The 22,088-nt window shown below is 58.3% G+C and overlaps 1 protein-coding gene across 1 annotated transcript in view; it reads right to left on the bottom strand.

Moving 5' to 3' along the window:
* Positions 1-22,088, bottom strand: part of LOC119106995 (rho GTPase-activating protein 40) — a 50,138-nt gene that overhangs the window by 11,836 nt on the left and 16,214 nt on the right. Inside the window, exon 2 of the mRNA XM_037230340.1 lies at positions 10,149-10,257. Coding sequence (XP_037086235.1) covers positions 10,149-10,257 — 109 coding nt within the window. The remainder of the gene's footprint in view (positions 1-10,148; positions 10,258-22,088) is intronic.

The following is a 22,088-nucleotide window of genomic DNA, read 5'->3' as shown; positions in this document are numbered from 1 at the left end:
TTACTGCTCCGGAGTAACTCTCCATCCGGCAAAACGTGTCTGCCCGCGAAGCCTCATGGTCTGGGTGACTCCTGTCCGGGAGACTTCCTGCTTTCGGAGAGGCACAGCGGCCCTCTGGAAATCCTCTCTACCATGTGAGACATTCCCTTTTAGGAAGCTGCCACCTCTGCTCACAGATCTTGTGCATCTGGAAATACTCTCTGCCGTAAGCAAACCTTTGCGCCGCCTTTGACAGGTATGACCTCCGCCCCGGAACTCACCTCAACCAAAGGGAACTTCTCTGGCATGGGATCTTTCACGGCCCACGCGACTGTTTCTGCCTAGGAGACCCCCTCTTCCCTAGGCTTGTTTTTCCCCGGAGACTCGATTTGCGTGGGTGACACTGCCTGCCCTTGGCATCCCCTCTCTGACTGGGAGACCCCCCATGCCTTGGGAATGTGCTCTGACAGCAGGGGGAATCGCTTTGTCTGGGAGACAGTTTGTCTCGGAGATATCTTCTGGTCGGGACATCATCTGTCCGGGAGCTATGTTGTTCGCCAGCTAGCTCCGGCCAGTCGGAAGCCTGTGCGGCTGTAATTGATCTGGATTCCTGACGTGGCAATCGCCCAGCGCTCGGACGGGACAGGCCCACCTGGTATAATGAGCCAAATTGGGAGCCGCTGGCTCCGCTCCTGTGTCCGTGACCCCGGAGGCAGAGCGGTAACGACGGGTGGACGCTCGACCCCCTGGCGGCGCTGTGTAGCGGGTAACATGGCCCGCGTCCAGGCCCTCGTTCTCGACGGCCTCGGGCTCTGGCGATGGGTTAGCGCTCCACGATCAGAGGACCATTGTTACGACTCTGTGGACGATATCACATCGAGGGTGACAGTTTCCCATGATGCTATGCGTGAGGTCAAACACTCGCGCTACTCCCTGCGCGTCACGAGGCTGAGCACGCGCAGGAGCCAAACAACGCGTAGCGCACTGGACACGCTTTCGACCTATCCCTGCAGCTGCTGGCCTGGTGACCGTCGCAGCTATGCCGAACACGTCCGAGGGACGCCTACCAGGCGCTGTTGTTTTCCCAGCCCGGATGGACAGCGATCTGATTGGCGGCGTGTCCCAGATAGCGTGCTGCCGCCGAGTCAGACAGCGTGGAAAGTGGTGCACGACGCCTCTGATGGAGTCAGTGCTTCACTTTAACCGGATACAGATGCCCATCGGATGCATCGTGTCTCAGCCACGCAGGAAAACGCTTGAGAAAATTTGCCGTGTCGAAAACGACGGAACAGGGATCTTGAAATGAAAGTATCATAGTCGCGCTGACCACGAGCTCGTGTGGCCTGCGCCGGACCTGTCCTGTAACATTGTCCAGTGTCCACCAAGAATCGGCGACCACTCCCAAACACAGTTAAGCCATAGATCAACAGGCCAATAAAGACATCTCTGGAGACCGCAGCCACGTTGCATCTGCTGGAGAAAACGGATCACCTCTGGCCGTCCCCAGCCACCCTTTGACCTGACCATCGCACAGAAAGCACGGACCACAGAGAGGAGATCGTGCCACCCCACCGCCCAGGAGAGCTCCTTTTGGCGTGCACGGGTATCGCAGCTGGCATCCGTTCCCCCTGAGTGAGCTTGGCCGGCGGCCGGCTGTCGAGGGCCGTGAACCCGGGACATACCGGCCGAGGGCGCCGGGTCAGCTGATCATGGCCGCGCCGCCAGCCGGGCGCCGCTCGGCGCGGAGGCCATCAGGTGAACCGCCACCGGCGACCGCTCTCTGTGGCGCTCCCCGAACGCGTGGCCCGGCGGGGGTCCGTGTTTTTTGGGCGGGGGAGGGGGGCAGTGTGGCGGCATCCTGTCAGTGGAGCCTCTTTCTCGGTTGAGCACCAGCCGGAGGAGGTTCTGTGCGTCGGCGCTCTCTTGTTCGGAGGAGGCCAGGCACCTGTCGTACGCTGCCAAATCTGACACACCCTCGCAGGCCGTCCGAGGAGGCCAGATGCTGCTAGATGCTGCCAGATGGCGGCCTGTTCGCTGACGGATTGCTGGGAAGGCCGAGCGTGAAATGACGACGAGTCGGCTGGCGGTGGCTGGCCGCCGCCTTCCACACTGCCGGCCATCTATCAGCTGAGACCTTATCGAAGGTAATTGTGACCAATGCGCGCCACACGAGGGAAATAGTGTCAGGGCGAGAGACAAATGGCCTTTTAATGTTCTTCTAACTTAATAATACCCTTTTGATTAAATGCTGCTAATTTTTGTGTTTAATAACTTTCTCCCAATGTCCGTTCTCTCAGCACCCATGGGTGATAATGATAACCTGTGTAAAAACCGCGTTATTAAATCACTTTCTTCCATATCTGAAATATCCTCTGGCATATGCCTTAAGGCAAACGAGGTGAGCACACACGGTCTCATCCGAAAGAACGCGGGAGCTGAAAGCGATAAAAGCCACCGCCACCGCTAATGCCATATTCTGTTCTGAACACCAACTATGCAATGCCCTTAAAGGGATAATCGAGCGCGGCTATGATGATTGTGTCACCCACATGGTGCCACGGCTTGCCAGAGCGTAGTGTCCATGACGAAACATGTGGAACACGTCCCGAAGTCTCTGCGCTCGGATCGCCACCCCCGGGAACCACCCTCAAAGGAGGCCGGCTTTCCCTCGTGACGGGCGCGCACGGCATCAGCTGTCGCAGACTTCGGACACGACTTCCGCCGCTCTAATGACGGTCTTCAGACGTCAGGCCCTGGCTGCCCGGCCCGGTATGATCCCACACGTCCAGTGGGCGGGCCGCCGCGGTCCTCAGCACCCGCTGATCACGGTCACGGTGGTCCGCACACCGCATCAGCCCGCCACCTGTGCGGTCCCACACGCGCTCACGGAACCCGCCGAGAACGCCTCCGAAACACAAACTGCGCCGCTGTTGACGCGAGCTCCCGCCCGCAGCGCGTTCCCATTATTTACACACGCACACATATATACACACACATATGTTCATATGTATATATACATATGTATATATATATATATATATATATATATAATATATATATATATATATGTATGCATACGTGCGTGTGTGTATGTGATTATTTGCGCCATGGGATGGCTACATGGATGGCTGCACATGTCGGCACGGCACGCTCTGATTGTCTCCAAAACAGCTGACGCGCGCCGGCCTTTCTCCGTTCGACTCGCGGCACGCGCCTACTGGTCCGCAGCAGCTTGGAACGCCACACGCCGGACGACGAGCCCGGCACCAGGACCGGCTCTGTCGCCGGGGGCTGGCTTGGTCCGCCCGGGATCGAGCCACCTCCGGGAGTCGGAGACGGACCATGGCTGCGGCTGGAGCACAGTCCGGCCGGAATCGAGCCACCTCCGGGAGCCGGGAAGGACCATGACCGCGGCTAGACCACGGTCCGGCCGGCACCGAGGGCGCCCCGGCCGCCGGAGACGGGCCACAGCCACGGCCCGCTCACTCCGCCGGACCGACCCGTGACCGTCTCTCATCTGTTAACGCCGGATGAAAGCTGGGGCGCCGCTGGGCCGGCGGGGTCGGAGCGCCTCGTCGCCCCTGGACGGCGACTGATCGGGACCAGCGGTGAAATCAGGCGCGTGTCAGACGGACGCCGGCGGAGCGCCGAGCGGCAGCCGGCCGACGCGTGCCAGCGCCACCGGGAGGCGGGCGTCACCGGCGGCCCACGTGGCGACAGCAGGACACCGTCAGGCAGACCGAGCGACAGACAGGCGAGAGTGGGCGTGGTTGAGCTTGCGTGAGATCGGTCGGTGAACTCAGCATAGTGGTTAAGGTCGCCAGGAAGTCAAACTGAGTTTTGTGCTTCCAAGTGACCGAAAACACTACACAGATCAGGTCAACAAAGTGACCCGGCTCCCAGGATCGGATTGGTCGGGCGACTATACCTTAAGGTGGCGGCATTCAGAGGCGAAAAGTTCACGACGGTGACGACGGTGACGCTTCACAGCCAGATCAGACTAGCCGGGTAACAAAAAGCTAGCGTTTGTAACGCAGGCTGATGCGCTGATAAACCAGCAGAGATGTTAATAAAACACGCTGCGCGCGTTGCGCATTTCTCGGCGAAGGTCGGATGTCCGTACAGACACGACTGCTCCGCATACGGCCGCGAACGGTCGCACACGAGTCATGATGAAACAATGCCGCACCAGCGCTAGGTTATCCTGCACTTGACGCTACGGGGCCAATATGCACGCTTTCCAGTCCCCAACCCCGGCCCACTGACACCGAGCGGGTCAGTTCACGCCGCACCGGTACGGAACATCAGTCAGCGGCCGCACCCAACAAGAGCGGAACACCAGTGAGCGGCCGCACCGGCACTGAACATCAGTCAGCGGCCGCACCAAACAAGAGCGGAACACCAGTGAGCGGCCGCACCGGCACTGAACACCAGTCAGCGGCCGCACCGGACAAGAGCGGGATACCAGTGAGCGGCCGCACCGGCACTGAACACCAGTCAGCGGCCGCACCGGACAAGAGCGGGATACCAGTGAGCGGCCGCACCGGCACTGAACACCAGTCAGTGGCCGCACCAAAGAATAGCGGAACACCAGTGAGCGGCCGCACCAGACAAGAGCACAACAGCAGCAGCAGGTCAAGGAGCAAGTGATGCTGAACAGTAAGCATGGCTTCTTTCATCAGTAAATTATGCGTTCGATCAGTTAATTAAACCTTCTATGAGCGACGGAAACATGTCCGAGGTTGAGGTGGCATACACGACAAAAGTGTCGGAGGCTCAGGTCGCATATACGACAAAAGTCCCGAACTGGGTACTCTGAAGGCTATTCGTGAGGCCCTCAAGTTAATTGACGCCGCCACGGTGGGCCACTTATTTCGAGGTGTCTGCAGCAAAAAACCTTTTCCTCTCAACGCTAATTTCACGGTATCGACGCTTCACATTCCACGACACCATCGCACCGACAGGAATAAGTAGCCTGAGCGAGGCAGTTTCAAACATTTGGGAAATCCCATGCTCACACGTTGACCGCGAGGCTTTTGCCGGCCCGACCCGCCGTGCTGCGTCGGTCCGACCCGCCGTGCTGCACCGGTCCGACCCGCCGTGCTGCACCGGTCCGACCCGCCGTGCTGCGTCGGCCCGACCCGCTGTGCTGCGTCGGTCCGACCCGCCGTGCTGCGTCGGTCCGACCCGCCGTGCTGCACCGGCCCGACCCGCCGTGCTGCACCGACCCGACCCGCCGTGCTGCGTCGGTCCGACTCGCCAGCGCACGGGTCGCATATTGGGGTCGGCGGCGTCCCAACAGCATTCCTCCGACATCTAATCACTGATCACCGGGCATTAAACGGCCCAAATCGCGCCATCGATCACGGCTCCGGCAGCCAGAGCAGCCCCTCCCAGCGGGCACCGACCGGGTCAACACACACCGGCCGGGAGATCACGGCGGAAGCCGTGAGCAGCCCCTCCCAGCGGGCACCGACCGGGTCAACACACACTGGCCGGGAGATCACGGCGGAAACCGTGAGCAGCTCCTCCCAGCCAGCACTGTCCGGGACAAAATACTACGTCAGCAGAAGCGCGGGTAGAAAACAGGAGGTGCCCCTGCCAACAACCACATCGCCGGTTACGAGAGACAACGCAGTGTACTACAGCTTAGATACAGCGCCTCACGCGAGGTGGCGAGTGCTACAGATCAGATACGCGTCTTGCGCCAGGCGCATGTCTGGTGCAACATTGCCAGTCGTACTTGTGGCAGAGCGGATAACTCAGCAAAGCACGCGATCCATTCTCACCGGACGAACCTGTGCCCGTTTCTAGGGCCGCACCGCGTTCCAATACCCACCAATCATCCAACAACGCAGTGCAGTGAGTTAATTGCCACTGCCAGGCACGATCTGACGTCACAGTTGACCCCGGGTCACGCCGGCCCGCTCCGATAGGTAACGCGCCCGCTCTCCGGCTGCCCAACGACCGCTGGAGGCAGGCCGCGCGGCGCAGAGAAGGCGCCCGGCCGGCGCTGGGTCGGCGGTGTGGCCAAAACAGCGCGACTAGAGGCCGGCAACCAGCGACGGAGGTCCAAAGCTTGACGGAAGGAAGGCCGGTGTAAGCAAGAAAAGCCTTGAGCTACTGGTTTTTCGGTGTTATGATTTTGGAGTTCTTATGCGAACAATAAAAGACCTTCAAGATACCGGGGGATTCTAGCTAAACGACGTTATCAAGAACACAACGCGTTGATGCTTTTATCAGTGATTTATTTGCTTTGCTTTTATGATAACATCGCTTAGCCGATGTCTCCTGGTACATTAAAGGTCGATTATTGTCAGCACAAGAACCCTGAACGGAGACTGAAGGGAGCCCTGTCGTGTGGCCTGCATGGATACCGGAGTGTTTTGCGCGGTTGCTATGCTCTGAGATGCAAGGAGGTCACGACTCGCTTTCCACCATCGCGGCTCGCAAATGCATTGTTGGTACAGCTGTCGGACAGATAAGCGCAGACCGCGCAGACCGGGCAGATTAGGCAGGTCAGGCAGGTCAGGCAGGCCGGGCAGGCCGGGCAGACCGGGCAGACCGGGCAGACCGGGCAGACTAGGCAGGCGGGACGTGACAAAAGCGAAGTCAAACCCAATCAAGCGTAACAAGAGTCCCAATACACAAGGCCCCACCAGCCAGGCTGGGCGGCGGACCGCGGCTGCGGCGGTGCCAGCTCCGTTCGTACCGAACTTTCACGCCGGCGCCGGCAGTGTGCAGGCCACGCAGCCGGCCAATCCAGGTCGGCCGCGTACCTGTCGTCCACGGTCCGGCCGGAGTCCGCTGCCCGCGGCGGCGGCGCGGCGGCGCGGTCTCGTCTCGTCTCACACACCGCCGTCCCGACCGTCCGCGCCCCCAGGTCGGTGGGGCCGTTTCCGAACGGCCGACGCGCGGCGTTCCGCCGACTGGTCAGCGCACATGAGGACCTCATTAGGCCAGATGCCGGAGACAGCAGGCCTGGCCGTCGATGAGCTGTTTGAAATCGGACGCGATGTACTGTGCCCGCCCCCAGGGGACGAGTGCGGAAGAGGGGGGGGGGGGGGGGGTGCTGGAGGCGCTGGCCAGATCTGATCACGATTCGTGGAATAAGACGATGGTCGTGTGCTCGCCGGCGGGGGCAGTGGTGTCGTCGACAATCTCCTTCTTCGAATGAGACCCTGACACACCGCTTCCAGCCTTCGGGTGCCCAGAATCCCTATCCACACTCTGACGCCCCAGCACGACCGCAGAGGCCCTTGTGCGACCCACTCGGCTCGCCGGCTGACAGCGCATCTGGTCGCAGGCGATAGCGGATTGGCATGCGGCTGCGGTCGGCGAAGAGCGCGGAAGAAGCCTTGGCCTACACCGTCTGCCGCACTATCTCCCACCGTGGGTGCCGTGCTGCGCACTGCCGCCCTGCAGAGGCCCAGCTGCGGCGACCTGAGAGCGTCGCGTGCTCCAACTGGAGCGGCGTGAGCGGCGGCCAAGGCTGCCCCGGTGACTCACACGACGATAACAGGAATCGGCGCAGGGAGCCCCCCTGATGGAGAAGCAGGTTTTCCCGATCGGGCCGCGGTGACCTCGGTCAGCGCAGATCGCGGACGGCGCGCGCGCCTCGCGAACAGCCGGCCGCCAGCATAAAACGATCGACGCGCCCAGCGTTCCGAAGGAAGCAAGTTTGGAATCTTTAACGACCGCAGCGATGTGTCGTTTGCCCTCGTAAAAGCTCTCCACGGAACAAAAAACACCGTTGATTTCAAGGGCGTCGCGGGGTGTCTGCCTTATCAATTTATTATGTGCATGAACATGTGAGTAGATAAATGTAAATAATACTAAATTTGAGATAGGCAGGCAAAAATTAACAGATGGGGAAATATCCAAGCTGTTTTATACCATAAATGGAATTTCACGCAGACTCGGTTTTCACGGAAAATGTTTGAGACGGCTATATACTTACCCTCCGCGGTAGCAAGCAACACCCGCCGCTTCCCGGCAAAGCGGCCGCGAGCATCACCCACCTCGTCCATGTCACGTGACCCCACGTACATGCCACGTGACCCCTCGCGCGGCGCCGGCACGTCTGCAACGTCCGCCGTCTCCGGGCGCCGACGGGCCGACGATCGCCCGGGACATGTTGAGCAAGTGCCTGGATGCACGGAGCGGCGGTGCAGCGCGTCACTTTCGCCGGCGCCCGCCACCCCAGCCGCCGGCCGATCGGATCCGAGAATAGCCCAGAGGTGTCACCGCGCGGACCGTGACCGTCCGGAGGTGACCAGGGAGTGCCTGCTGCCTCGGTCACGTAGAACTGACGATGGTTCGTCCGCTGTCCAACGGTGACTAAAATAGACGAAAAAAGGGGAAGCAGGGGGGGGGGGGGTTAGGAGGAGGGGGGGGGATTTTCGAATGGTGCCTGCCTTCATAGGTACTTTTTCAAAGGATTTTTGTAAATATCCCGTGACATAGTTGTTTGTAAATTTGTATGCTATATGAGGCATACAACGTTACTTGTTGGCTCATGGCGCTTAGTGACGCAATCTTTTAAGCCGATTACAGCCAGGAATGAAGAGATACCAGTCCGGTAGCTGCGGCTCGAGCCCACGGTGACAGTAAAGGCGTGTCTAAAGACCTGGCGCATCATAACTTCCCACTGACATATGGGCGCGGGAAGTTCCTTCACCCTGACTTACCCATCCCCGGACCCTGCAACCCGTCCTGCCGTGCTGCTGCGGATGCTCGCACCGACGGCCAGAGCAGGTCTGAGCCGCATCAAGCGTCGCTCCTGCGCACTGGACCAGGGCTGGGTAGATCGCAGTCCATCCCAAACAGCCAGCCCCTTGCAGCCAACACTCGCATGCACTTCTCACGATAAACGGCCCGGAAGCGCAGCGAACGTGACGCTACGGGGTTCCGAGTGTGGAGCGAAGTGAGACATGTCTGTGTGTGTGCAGGTGGGAACGCGGATACCGTAGCGGGCGGAGACCGCAGTCAGCGGAGACCACAGCCGGCGGAGACAGCAGCCAGAGGAGACAGCAGCCAGCGGAGACCGCAGCCAGCGGAGACCGCAGCCGGCAGCGGCTCGCGCTCAGCGAATATCGCCCGCCACTGACATTGCGTGCGGATGTCCGGTTATGGGATGGAATGGAATTCAGTTGGAGTGCGACGCACCGATGCTCCTCGGATAGAATTACACAGAAATCCTACGAGAACGGAACCACAACGTAGAAGCCCCGGGAGGGGTCAGAATTATGGGGACTGAGTACAACAGTCACTGAGTACGCCGTTATGTGCACAAAACAGACACCTGCAATATATCTGATATACGAGACCAATAGTGTTACAATAGGTTATGGTTGCTAATGCTACCCGAGCAAAAATTACGACCTGGGCGTAAAGACGAGCTCTAACGAGACAGATATCCAAACGATTTGTATCAATGTCTAGCCGTGACGTAGTCACGTCGCACTTCCTCGCCCCCCCCCCCCCCCAACCCTCCCTTAAACCAAACGAGATCCACCCAAATACGTGGTGCAGATGACACTCCGACCTGGGCTCCACAAACACGAGACTATTACGCTGTCCGGTGCCGCAAACGCACATTTAGAGCTTCAGATGAAACAGATCAGTTCAGGGTCGCTCCTAGCTGACCAAAAATGTACTACTACCGTAACAGCCAGAAATCGCTTTCAAATTGTTCCGCAGCTTCACAAGCTGACCAAAAACGCATCGGTAAAGGCGGTAAGCCATAGCTATTATTCAGATGGGACAACAACATATCATCGCTAACAAATGACTTGGATGGTTGGCTTCATTTCGGGTGAAAGTTTCCTTAAACGATGACGGGACAAACATGAGTGGCATCGCAATTAATAGCCGCAATGTCATGGAGGGCGACTGCATTGTACTTCACCTCGATCTCGACATCACATTAATTTACTTGCTGCGGCACATTGCATGCGTTTCAGACACATTTACATCATTGCGGAAATACCGCGTGAATTCGATCCCATTGCCAGCTGAATCCAGTAGAAGAAAAAGCATGTGCAAGATGTCGATTGCGTACACCTAAATAACAGCTATTGTAGTACCCACAATTCGTCAAGGTTGATAGCTGCATGGTTGTCGTCCATCTCTCATTCGACCAGTCGTTCCATGGCTGATCAACATACCTTCCGGGGGATTCTCGTCGTCTGTCGGATCCTCGCCATCCATGCTGATGAGCCGGTACTCGTTCAGATACTCCATAAATTCCTGGCTGTTGAACGTCTCGACGTGCTCCTAGAAAACGTACCAGAAATGTCATTAGCGATGCAGAGAACGAAGCGACTTTGGTTTCTTTACAGGGAAGTGGCCCGCTTCCGTTAATTATGTAGAAAGTTAAGCTTCATGCTCCTAATTCCTTTGGTGCTTATCTTTTCCTCGGAGTTTTCTCTTTCCGTTGCAACAATTCTGCAAAGGCTTGAATTTTGCGCTGACACTGCAGTGGCAGACAACCAAGCTCAAGGTTCCGAGATTCGTAAAGACGGGAGACATGGCGATGGCGCACAACTTGTCAACGAGCATACATTTTCCGACCTTGTGACGGAGGACAGAACAATAGGGCATCTGCGAATCTGAAAGCCTCATTCCGTCACTCGCACCTCTGGCATAAACCATGCATTAGAGCCCTTGGTAAAAGTCTACGCGGCAATGCGCGAAAACCAGCAGGCCGCGGGAAGCAATTCCAATCCACGCACAGGGCCGGAGGACGTGTGCGGTCTCGGCGCCATAAAGCACGGGAAAGTGAAAGCACCGAGGAAGCCGTTAAGTGTCGCCACGAGACGTGCAGCTCACCGAAACGGTCGTGCAATGCGATTACTGGCGCAAGTGCCACTTCATTTTCGACGCACGACACCGAATACCCGTGCGAACGCTGCTCTCAGGTTGCGAACGCCTCGGCATGTCAGTCACATTTCTGGTTTACCGCATTGCTCCGCAGCTTTCGAAACAGTTATTTCGGAGGCAGAGCGTGTTGTTACCTTCCAAATGTTACGAGCATTGCCATTGTGGTGAATTATAAGGCGCGGTGACCTGAGAACACGTGGCAGCTATGTCGTTTCCAAGTTTCGTTTCCCAGCACAGGCTCAGGTCCGTGGTGACGTCTGTACAGTACGCGTCTGGGAGTAAACACAAGCGGGCGGCGGGCAGTAAGGCGACGCCGACACTAGACAACAACTTGGGTTAAAATGGAAATACATGGACCCCAGCGGCCTTTCAAACGAAACAGATAGCGGATCTGGGATCCTGATACATTCTCCAAAAAAGAGAAGCGAATCCTGGATTCTGAAAGGTCAATTAGCAGAAACTTTACACGGATGTGCTTGATATAATATGACAAACAGATGATGATTGGGATCCCACAAGTCAATTCAGCAAACATAAAACGTAAATTCAGGGTCCTAGAAAAAGTTTGGATCTAAGAGGAGGGTAAATTGCAAAACTATCATCGAAGTTTCATTTAAAACTTGCCGGCAATCGGACGACATTTTTACCCTTTCGGGACAGCTTGTACCCAATGACGAGGTGTAAGGGGCAGCAAGTGTTAAGGTGTACGGGGCCTTTAAGAGGTCGACATTAAGCTGCAAATGAAGCTGAGCAAACAGCATTTCGGAAAACCGTTGCCACTTTGAGACTCCCTGTGGTAAATGACGGTTCAACACAACGTTAGCTCTGTTCAAATTCAATTTGGCATGCCGTCTGGTCATTTATGTATAGAAAAGTGCTGCCAAAATAATGGACACGGATCCCGGAATTTTTTAGATTTATATTTGTCAAAGACATTGCAATCTGCATGATTATTGGGCAACAGTTTAAGATGAATTGAGATTGCCGCTGAACCTTTCCAAACATTCTGACATAATCGTCATTTCAGGAAGATCTAGGACCCAGTCCAGGATCTAGTTCTGGGATCCACGAGTTTACCCGACCTCCACCGCCAACCATTTGACGAGCCAGAGAGCCGCACGCTGCGGTAGTGCACAACGCGAGACATGGACCGCCATTCCAGCGGATTTCCTTCACCGCCAGGCTGACGTGCCGGGACACGCATCAGCACGCGTCTTCACGGGAAGCCCACCGAGTGACTGCGTCTCGTCACCTTCGTTATGACGTGATTTCCGGTGAGCTGGGCGAGCGGGCGATACAATCCACGCGCACGCGCTGGCAAACTCCCTCATTTCGGCCGTCCTCACGTGACCGCCGACGGGTCACGAGGGAGGTGTGGGAGAGTCGAGGTGAGGCGGCTCCGGCCGGCGGTGTCGGAGCTAGAGGTGACGGGATCACAGGGTCAACTGGCTGAGACACGGCCGTCCCGCGGCGCCCGCTACCCGACCCCGGCAGGCCTCTGTTCCTGTGTGGGTTAAGGATGTCACTTCGCCGTCATTCTCCTCAGCGCAACCCGGGTGCCTGAGAGTCACAGACCTCTTCTCACGAGAAAAGCGCGATACGAAAGTCGCGTCATAAACGCATGCAAATTGTCTTGTTCGCCATTGAAGAGGCCGTTTCGGGACAGCACAACGCGCTGAGAGGTCCTGTTTGTGTACGAGCCTCGGGTCTGGTCACGATGGTTTCCTGGTCTCACCGGTCGCTCGTGAGGTGCGACGACGCTAAGATTGATGACGTTCGCCGCGAACGCCGGGACGTCGTTACTGAGCATACGCGAGCTCGCCGCAGGAGGTCGAAGATGAGGATGAGGATGAGGATGAAGATGAGGACGAGAACTGTGGTGCTAGCCAGTGCGGCGCGGGGATGGGACTGGCTGCGGCGGAGAAATATGCCCGCACCCGATGCACAAACAACTCCAACGGCGCGACAGTCAAGCCTGGTCCACGTCCAATATCCGGTCCAAGTCCGACACAACACTTGGCCTAAGTCCTTAACCGAGTCCTGGTCAGGTCCACAACACCACACATCTGAAAAACAGTATGATTACCCTGGGATCCAGCCTGCGTTCGTACCCCGCCGAAGTACTCGCCACTCCAGCGACGCGACGCACGCTGCCGCTAGAGCCGGCAACGGTGGTAGTCCTGGCCGGACCTCGAAAGCTGTGCATGCGTTGCACACGCGTGCGATGCGTGGTTCCTGAAACGTGGGCCGCATTCCATGCCCAAGACGGTCATGACGCACGCCACTTCATAGTGCCTCCACATGCGCTGCGGCATTAACGATCAAACACCTGTCGGGACGATATAATGGCACTTTGCGCCCGCTGCGATCAAATGGATCTCCTGAAGTGCGGGGCCTTGGACGTACAATTATACATGCTCCATAGAAAGGTCGACTATCTAATAGAATATGACGCTGATGATTCAGCGCCGTTGCGCCACGGCTTGGGTACGTGAGCGGAGGGACTACGGCGCGCCTCGGGCCAAACGTTGCTCAACAAAAACCCCTCGCCATCTCGCTCGGACATCGCCGACTGCCAATGGGCTTCTTCTGACGGCGCGGGCGCGGAGAAGGTGTACGCGGGCCGGTTTCGCTCAGGGCCCATGGCCGCAGGGCCGGGTAAAACAGCCCGACCCGCTGCAGCGTACATCGCTCCCGGGAGCCGACAGCGGCCGACCCCTTCCAAGTACTTTGCAGCCGTGGACCGCTTCGCGTTAGCGTCACGCTTAGGCGAGCGCGTGCTGGTGACGTCGGCGCTGCGGCGGTGCACCGAGCCCCTCCCCACCAGCTCCGCCTGCCAATGCCCGTGGAGCCGCGAGGCTGGGCCGGCCACCTCGGCAAAAAGCGGCCGGGTCGGCCAGGGTCGGCCGGGTCGGCGGGGCGCGGTGCCGGCCGGCGGCCGCGGCGCGCCGCCCGCCGCCGGCCGGGCTCGCCGCGCTCCGCGCACACGTGCCGACCGCTCCAGCCAGGCAGCCCCGGCCACCCCGTCAGCCTCCAGTTTTTTTTTGCTGGAGGGCGGCTGGCGGCGAATCGGTATGGCCAGCGGGGCTTGACCCAACGACCGGCCGCGAGTCGCCGACCGGACGGCGGGACAGCCGCGCCGGAGGAGAGAGTGCGGATAGACCGCTCGTGCGTCCGTCACGGCTGAGTGGGCGCACACAGGCCAAACACGATTCGCGCGCCGCAGAACGCGCGTGGTCGCGTCACCACCCGCAGCCACGTCCACCGCGCCGTTACGGTCCGTGACGCCCGCTACAGACACGCACCGGCATCGGACGCGAGGGAAGAGGACGTCGTTTCACGGCCTGCTGCGGGAAGTAAAGGGCCACCTGCCCCACGTGACCCTGCGCCGGTCAGCCTAATGCGCTGACTGGCATTTTTCGCGTTGTTATACGAGCGCCAGGTGGGCAGCCGGGAGTTCTCAAAGGGAGAGGGCCTGGCACTTGGTGAGTGCGCATCACGCCGATTTTTAGCTTTCTGTTGGAAGCCCCTCAGGTGAAAAACCGGGACCTGAGGAGGCATTTGGCCCCCGGGCTTCTCCCTTGACTGCGCCACTGATGAGCGGTGAGGACCACTGGCTCCCACGCCGCCACTGGCAGGGACAGACGCGGTGGCAGTGCCCAACCTGGGCTAATGGCATTCACCGCTCCATGATTTTCAGGCCGAGGGAGCACATCGCAGTAAATGTGGGAAAGCAACGGTGTCAGTGCACGACCGCGGCTCTGGGTTCCACTCCGGTCGGCCCGCCGCCGCCACAGCGCCGCATGACACTCGCACTCGTGTGCGTCGCCCACGCGTGATCCACATGGTGACCCGGGACACGGCAGGCCCATCATCAAACCAGACCCCCGGCAGGCCCATCATCGAACCAGATCCCCAGCGGTGGTACGAGCCGGTCGGCCCCAGCGGCCAGCAGTCGGTCAGCCCCAGCGGCCAGCAGTCGGTCGGCCCCAGCGGTCAGCAGTCGGTCGGCCCCAGCGGTCAGCAGTCGGTCGGCCCCAGCGGTCAGCAGTCGGACGGCCCCAGCGGCCAGCAGTCGGTCGGCCCCAGCGGCCGGCGGCCCAGTGGCGCTTGAGCGATCCGTCAAACGGCTGTGCTGAGACTGGTTCAGTGCGTCCAATTCAAGAGTTTTGGTTGGAAAATGTCTCTCTTTACGAGCGATTTCGGGCTCTCGGCTTCGAACTCCTCACAACTTTTGTCTCCTATTCACGGACATTCAGATTGAATCTCCGCTGATTTCGGTCTCTTTTGGCGCTTTGGCCGACGACATTTCGGTGTTCATGCCACCTTCCGCTGAGGTGATTTTCACACGCAGTGGCATTGTGTATCGGAGGCTCCGGTGACGCCGTGTGACTCGGGTGACGGTGCGAGACACCGCCATGGCCGTGGCAAGGATGCGGCACACCGGCCACGCGGCCCGAGGCGTCACGTTTCACCGCCGCCCAGCGGAACGACTGCCGTGAACAATAACGGAGCGCCGAGGATCGTTCGCGCGGGTGGTCTCACGAGCCCAATTAGGAACGCTTGCCTTTGCGTACGTGCGTCTTAAGAGCGCATCAGGCACAATGGACGAACACGGGGGTCGAGCGGTTTAGGGTAACAACGGGAGTCAGGCTAGAGAGTTTAGATGCGCGGCACGGAGCAGTATCTTAGGGATGGAATTATAGACGACATGTAAGCTGCATATATACACTAACATATTCAAGTTGGCACAATAAACGCCTGCTATACACGCCTAACGAAGGGCAGCTGCGCCTTAGTCGTCATGCGATGCGCAAAACTTTGTTCATCAGAAATTAATTTCACACTAATGCAGCAGTGCTCGACGTTCTAAGCGGCGATATGTTCGATATGTTCAGATTTTAACAATCTGTTCATTATGTTATGCCCTAGTTTCTCACGTTGATGCCCACACGGATTTCACACCGACGAGACTGTTTCGCTCTAACGGATCCCGAGAAAATCGGAAGCACGGCTGAATTCACACAGATACCAGCGATACCTAAATGGTTAGGTTTACAGAACAAAACAATGGGCCTAGAACGCATTATCTTCGCTACTCTCGATAGGTAAGCCACTGTCGCTTTCAGAAACACATCAAATGATGGCAATGTAGCGCTTAATTGGTGGACCACTTCATTCGAAAGCAGAACATGCAATTACGCGTTGTTGGCGGAAGTGCCACCAGTGAAATTTCCTCGTTCGGCGGCTTATCGAAGAGCACTTTCATCCCAATCCTCAAACCCCCCGCGCGCGGACAGAAGCCTGGCCGGCGCCAGGTGCAGGCAGATAGCGAAGCTAGCGAAAGTCGCTGGAAACGAGCCATTCAGTCTAGACAGCTTTGAGACATAACCACTTTCATGCGAACCGGTTTACGTCCACGTGTAGGTACATCCAGCCGCGCGACGGCGAATCGCTGCCGAGGGATTTTTGTCCACACCTGATTGGGCGGCTATTAGCCTCTTGAACACGCATTAAACTTTGCTGTTAACGGAAAACATGTGATTAAAGCAGAAAAAGCCTGCTGATGCGAACCGCTCACACACGAGGTCAAAAAGCCGAAGCCACTTAAGAGAATGAGTTTAAGTCTCTACCCTTTCCATCACCAGATGACGCCGTGAACGTGTTGGAGTAACGTGAGCACGTTTGTGAACGCATTGAAGCAACACCAAGCAACAGCAGCGGTGTCACCAAAGGCCCACTCCTCACGACGATATTAAGAAGAAGAGAACTTCCTAAGTTAAGCAGCTTTATGTCTCAAACGCACGACGTGGTGTCCTTATGGTCTGGTCCGCATTTCGGGGCGGAGTATGCGCAAACGCCGGGCCAGCCCCCTAACAGATTTGTGACTTGCGGTCCTGCATGCGCCTTACCTCATCACCCTACCTCCTTTTACCCGGCATTAGCAGTTGGCTCACCAGAGGCTCAGGCGGGTGCCAGCGTGGAGCGACAAGAAGGGAAGGCCGGCCGGTCCGGCCACCCACGCCCAGGCACCTCCCATGGACCCGTTAGGTGCCGGCCCTGCCGTGGGAGGGCGGCCGCATCCAAATCAGACTGGCATTTACGCTGTAGGCGCGGCGGGCGCCCACCGGCGGCGGCGTCGCTCAGCAGCCGCTGGAGGTGGCCGTTTCATTCGAGCGTCTGCAGCGTCAGACAGGGGTGGTGGGGGCTGGGCTGGGTTGTGAAAGGGGACTGTCTGCGACCTCGGCTGCGGCGCGGACTGCACTGCAAGCGAACGCCAGAGTCCCATCGTCTCCAGACCCAACCTGAGTCTGAGCGTGCATCGCGAGCCATACACCCGGCCTCGACGCCGGCTGACCCGACATTCCCGGCCGGGCGTGCCAGGCCGGCGACTCACCGGACCGGTCAGGGTCGGCCGGTGACCGGGCCCGGGCCCGGGCCAGGTGTCCGCCCCGCGGCGACATCATGCCCCGCCCGCGGGAATGTCACCGGGTCAGGACGGCGACATGGCAGCTGGGCGCCGCGGGGGACGTGCGACAGCCGCGTCACAGCCCACGTCGCCGGCGTCGGGCACGTGTCGCGCGGACACGGGCGTTCGTACCGGACCCGCGCTCAGCCAAGGTCAGACGGAAGCGGCCGGCAGACCCTCGAGAGGCAGGCAGGCGGCGGTCCTCGCTGCCCTTCGTTTCCCCGGTGCAGCTGTGACACAACGGCCGCCAATCACCGCGCTCCGGGTGACCTCAGGTGTTCCTCTGGCAGCTCGGCTGAGGCCGTCAGCCGCGGCGGGCACGGGCGCAGCGCGACCCAGCCGCAGCGCAGGTTCACGGCCGCACGCGGGCGTCATCCGATTAGTCGGATTGAGGAGCGGCAGGCACCACTCTCGGTCGCCGTTGGGAGAGTTCGTCTCGCGAGTGGTGGCGCCGCTGTTTAGCTGACTAAGTCGTGCATCTGTGCGCAGGTGGTAACACTCTTCGGCTAGCTGTAAGCGGTGATTTTTAGTCGAAATCACGCCAGCCCATCCAATTCAGGGCCGTCACATGCGCTGTTGACTGCAACGACACGACGCCGTTGTAAAGCAAATGAACCTCGCGGACGGCTGCGTTGCGGTTGAGTTTCGCGACACATAACTGAGGCTATCGGTGAACCACGACATTGATTACAAACGAAAGCCTGTGCACCAGGCATCGGCGCCTGCCTGGGCGGGCCGCGTGACCAGTCGTTACGCCAAGCCGTGCCACGCCGTCACGATAGCAGACCACCGTGCTGACGTCATGTATTTGCGGATGACGTGACCAGGGACCGTTCGCGCCATGTTCCATACGTCCGCCTGCCCCGATCCATGGCCGCGCGTCACATCATGAAAGCCGCAGGTCACCGCCGGCCCGCCATGTTGCAACTCTGTCCTGTTTGAAAACTCTGCACTAGGCTATCGAGATCTTAAATTACGGAACCGTAGCGCACCCGCTCAGCCCAGTCCATTATGACTCACAAGTTGAGCGGGGCTGTAAAGTCTCGGCCGGTCCAGCCCCACGGATGTGGCGAAGCTTAGAGGACACCATGTACCGCAGCTGTTCCGTCGCCCATGTGATATAGTATAATGTATTGGTGTCATCGAATGGAAAATTAATGCATCAAAGATGGATGGAATACTAATGAGTTGGTGGTTAATTGGCTCAACCGACGGCGTCATCGCTTGGATTCAGACGCACGATGGGTCTCGTGAGAGGTGATTATCAATGCAGCCCGGTACACAGCTTTCTCCGAGCCCACCGAGGCCACCGCTCCAAACAGGTCACTCCTCAGACCTCACTCAGAGGGACACAACAGCTGGAGAGAGCAGGTCCGACACATTCAGGCTGTATGCACGGCCTGAGCGCGCGAGCTCAGCCGTGAGAGAACTCCGAGCGGACAAGCCCCTGGGTTGGTCGACATCTTCCTGACGAGGACAGGGTGAGGGAACGAGAGGCCGGGGCCATGGACTCGCACCCGCCGCTTCCTGTCGGGACAGCCAGTCGGGTGTCCCTATCTGCCGAATGGTCCACCGCTACCCGTCGGGACAGCCAGCCGGGTATCCCTATCTGCCGGATAGTCCACCGCTACCCGTCGGGACAGCCAGCCGGGTGTCACTATCTCCCGGATAGTCCACCGCTACCCGTCGGGACAGCCAGCCGGGTGTCCCTATCTCCCGGATAGTCCACCGCTTACCCGTCGGGACAGCCAGCCGGGTGTCCCTATCTCCCGGATAGTCCACCGCTACCCGTCGGGACAGTCAGCCGGGTGTCCCTATCTCCCGGATAGTCCACCGATACCTGTCGGGACAGTCAGCCGGGTGTCCCTATCTCCCGGATAGTCCACCGCTACCCGTCGGGACAGTCAGCCGGGTGTCCCTATCTCCCGGATAGTCCACCGATACCCGTCGGGACAGCCAGCCGGGTGTCCCTATCTCCCGGATAGTCCACCGCTACCCGTCGGGACAGCCAGCCGGGTGTCCCTATCTCCCGGATAGTCCACCGCTACCCGTCGGGACCGCCAGCCGGGTGTCCCTATCTCCCGGATAGTCCACCGCTACCCGTCGGGACAGTCAGCCGGGTGTCCCTATCTCCCGGATAGTCCACCGCTACCCGTCGGGACAGCCAGCCGGGTGTCCCTATCTCCCGGATAGTCCACCGATATCCGTCGGGACAGCCAGCCGGGTGTCCCTATCTCCCGGATAGTCCACCGCTACCCGTCGGGACAGTCAGCCGGGTGTCCCTATCTCCCGGATAGTCCACCGCTACCCGCGGGACAGCCAGCCGGGTGTCCCTATCTCCCGGATAGTATCCCACCGCTACCCGTCGGGACAAGTCACCGGGTGTCCCTATCTCCCGGATAGTCCACCGCTACCCGTCTGGACAGTCAGCCGGTGGTCCCTATCTCCCGGATAGTCCACCGCTACCCGTCGGACAGTCAGCCGGGTGTCCCTATCTCCCGGATAGTCCACCGCTATCGTCGGGACAGTCAGCCGGGTGTCCCTATCTTCCCGGACAGTCCACCGATACCGTCGGGACAGTCAGCCGGGTGTCCCTATCATCCCGGATATTCCACCGCTACCCTCGGGACAGTCAGCCCGGGTGTCCCTATCTCCCGGATAGTCCACCGATACCCGTCGGGACAGTCAGCCGGGTGTCTATCTTCCGGAGTCCGCTACACACGACATACGAATAATGAGTCTGTCGCGAATGGAGGGGGACAGATCAGCCCATGGTGGAAGTCATTGGGGTGGATCGGGACAGGTCCTGGATCGTCGTTGAGTTTTAAGCGTGCAACTATCACATCTCCGATGTTATACAAGTACGCGATTATCCAGTTACAGATGGCATGCCTGTTGAAGATGACGCCTGCTGTCTTTGTTTTTGTTATGTGTAGTTTTGAATTATTAAATAACTCGCAAGCAGCCGACAGAGCGTCCGACGTGTGGCGGCGGCCCAAAGGACAGCTGTCACTGAACATATGCTCAATCTGCAGAAGGCATTCATTGAAAGGCGCTTGCCACAGTTATTTTCCTTGGAACTTTCCACTTCTGTCAATGTCAACCCACGTCAGCAGAATTCCATCGGCTCGTCCAGATTCGCGGAGGCTTAGCAAACCGGCAGAAACGTGTTTTTAGCTAGTATCCAAGACATCTTACGCATCACTGAAGCTCAGTACCAAGTTAAATACGACAGTTGATACATCGTCCTGCATGAATAAAATAATCCATCCAAAGAACGGATCACACACAATGTTCAAGGTTACAATTGTACGATGTTGGCGGCAAAGGCAGCAGAAAATTGTTTTGCGATAGTTCACGTCTTGTCGTCGATATATAAAATAATGCAGACGGAGTGACACGGGAACTTTAGTTAATGACAATGTATCTTCAACGAAGGATCACGGTGCAAAACTTCTTGTGTCTCTCCGGTGTTTATCTTCTAGCCACACGCCTTTATCAGTGATTTTTTGGCTGGAAATGTGTCGCAGCGACTTAAAAACACGCTTGTAAAACCGCATAATTTGATAAATCTGCGGTTGCCTGGTCATAGGCAAAATTATGTTTTTATGGATAGGCACTAGGCCAGATCTTTTCTTACGGAAACTTTTCAAACTTGCTAAAAGTATTCGGTGACATCTCTTGCGCGGACGCGACAAAACAAACTTCTACACCCTTGTAATGTCACTGTTAATAGGCATGCAATATTCACAGAGCTTACTTATAGTATTTACAGAGCTTACAGAGCTTACATACCTCAACGTGATCGAAGAGGATGATCCTTGAATGTAATGATCCTCAAAGCCCGCCTTGCTCCACGCAGCAACCGATGTAAACAATAATGGTGTAGTCGGCATCCAACGCCCTTGACCGATGCACATTACTCATTCCCAGGCCTAGTGTTTTCCTAGACTTTGGGTGAACGAAAGGGAGATGAAATGGCTCGGACAATATCTTGGTGACTTTGAAGGCCACGTGCGCACTGCTCTCCCACCATGGCATCTTCACCCAGCACGCAGACATGAGGGCAAAGCTTGAGAGTCGCGGTGCCGTGACAACAATTTTCACATTCACGATCGAAGGGAAAGGTTTGACCGCACATTGTCACACAGACCACTGAACCCACTGCGACAGTCATGTGGCAACGGCAAGAGAACCGACCGCGACAATTCGTTCACACCTCCAGCAATAAGCCGCAGCCACTGACAAACATCGACGTTGTCGTCGTGTCTCCGGGCACCGCACCCTTCACATGCGTCAACAAACAGCCACACATTGGCGGTTTGGATGGTGTTGGCAGCTTGGTGTTACGGTTGTTGGTTTCCCTAATGGTGCCGGCGTTGTTGTGCCGCTGGTGTTATTGATGCTGGCGGTGCTGGTGCTGGTGATGGTGGTGGTGGGTGTATGGGTGGTGCTGGTCGTACTGATAACGCGCGTTGTCGCTGTGCTGACGGTGTAGTGATCATGCTTACGCTAACGATGCTATGTGTTGACAGTGGCGCTGGTCGCTGTGCCATCGCAGGTCGAGGCACTTCGGTGCCTGGCGACCGCCGGTCCCCAGCCATCACACGGTGTCGGCGCGGGCTCGGCCGGCCATCAGGCGGTGTCGGCGCGGGCTCGGCCGGCCATCAGGCGGTGTCGGCGCGGGCTCGGCCGGCCATCACGCGGTGTCGGCGCGGGCTCGGCCGGCCATCAGGCGGTGTCGGCGCGGGCTCGG

Source organism: Pollicipes pollicipes, unplaced genomic scaffold, assembly GCF_011947565.3.
Source record: "Pollicipes pollicipes isolate AB1234 unplaced genomic scaffold, Ppol_2.1 Scaffold_6578;HRSCAF=7798_pilon_pilon_pilon, whole genome shotgun sequence".
Taxonomy (NCBI): domain Eukaryota; kingdom Metazoa; phylum Arthropoda; class Thecostraca; order Pollicipedomorpha; family Pollicipedidae; genus Pollicipes; species Pollicipes pollicipes.
The sequence above is the reverse complement of the archived record's forward strand: the minus strand, read 5'-3'. Positions and strand labels throughout refer to the sequence as shown.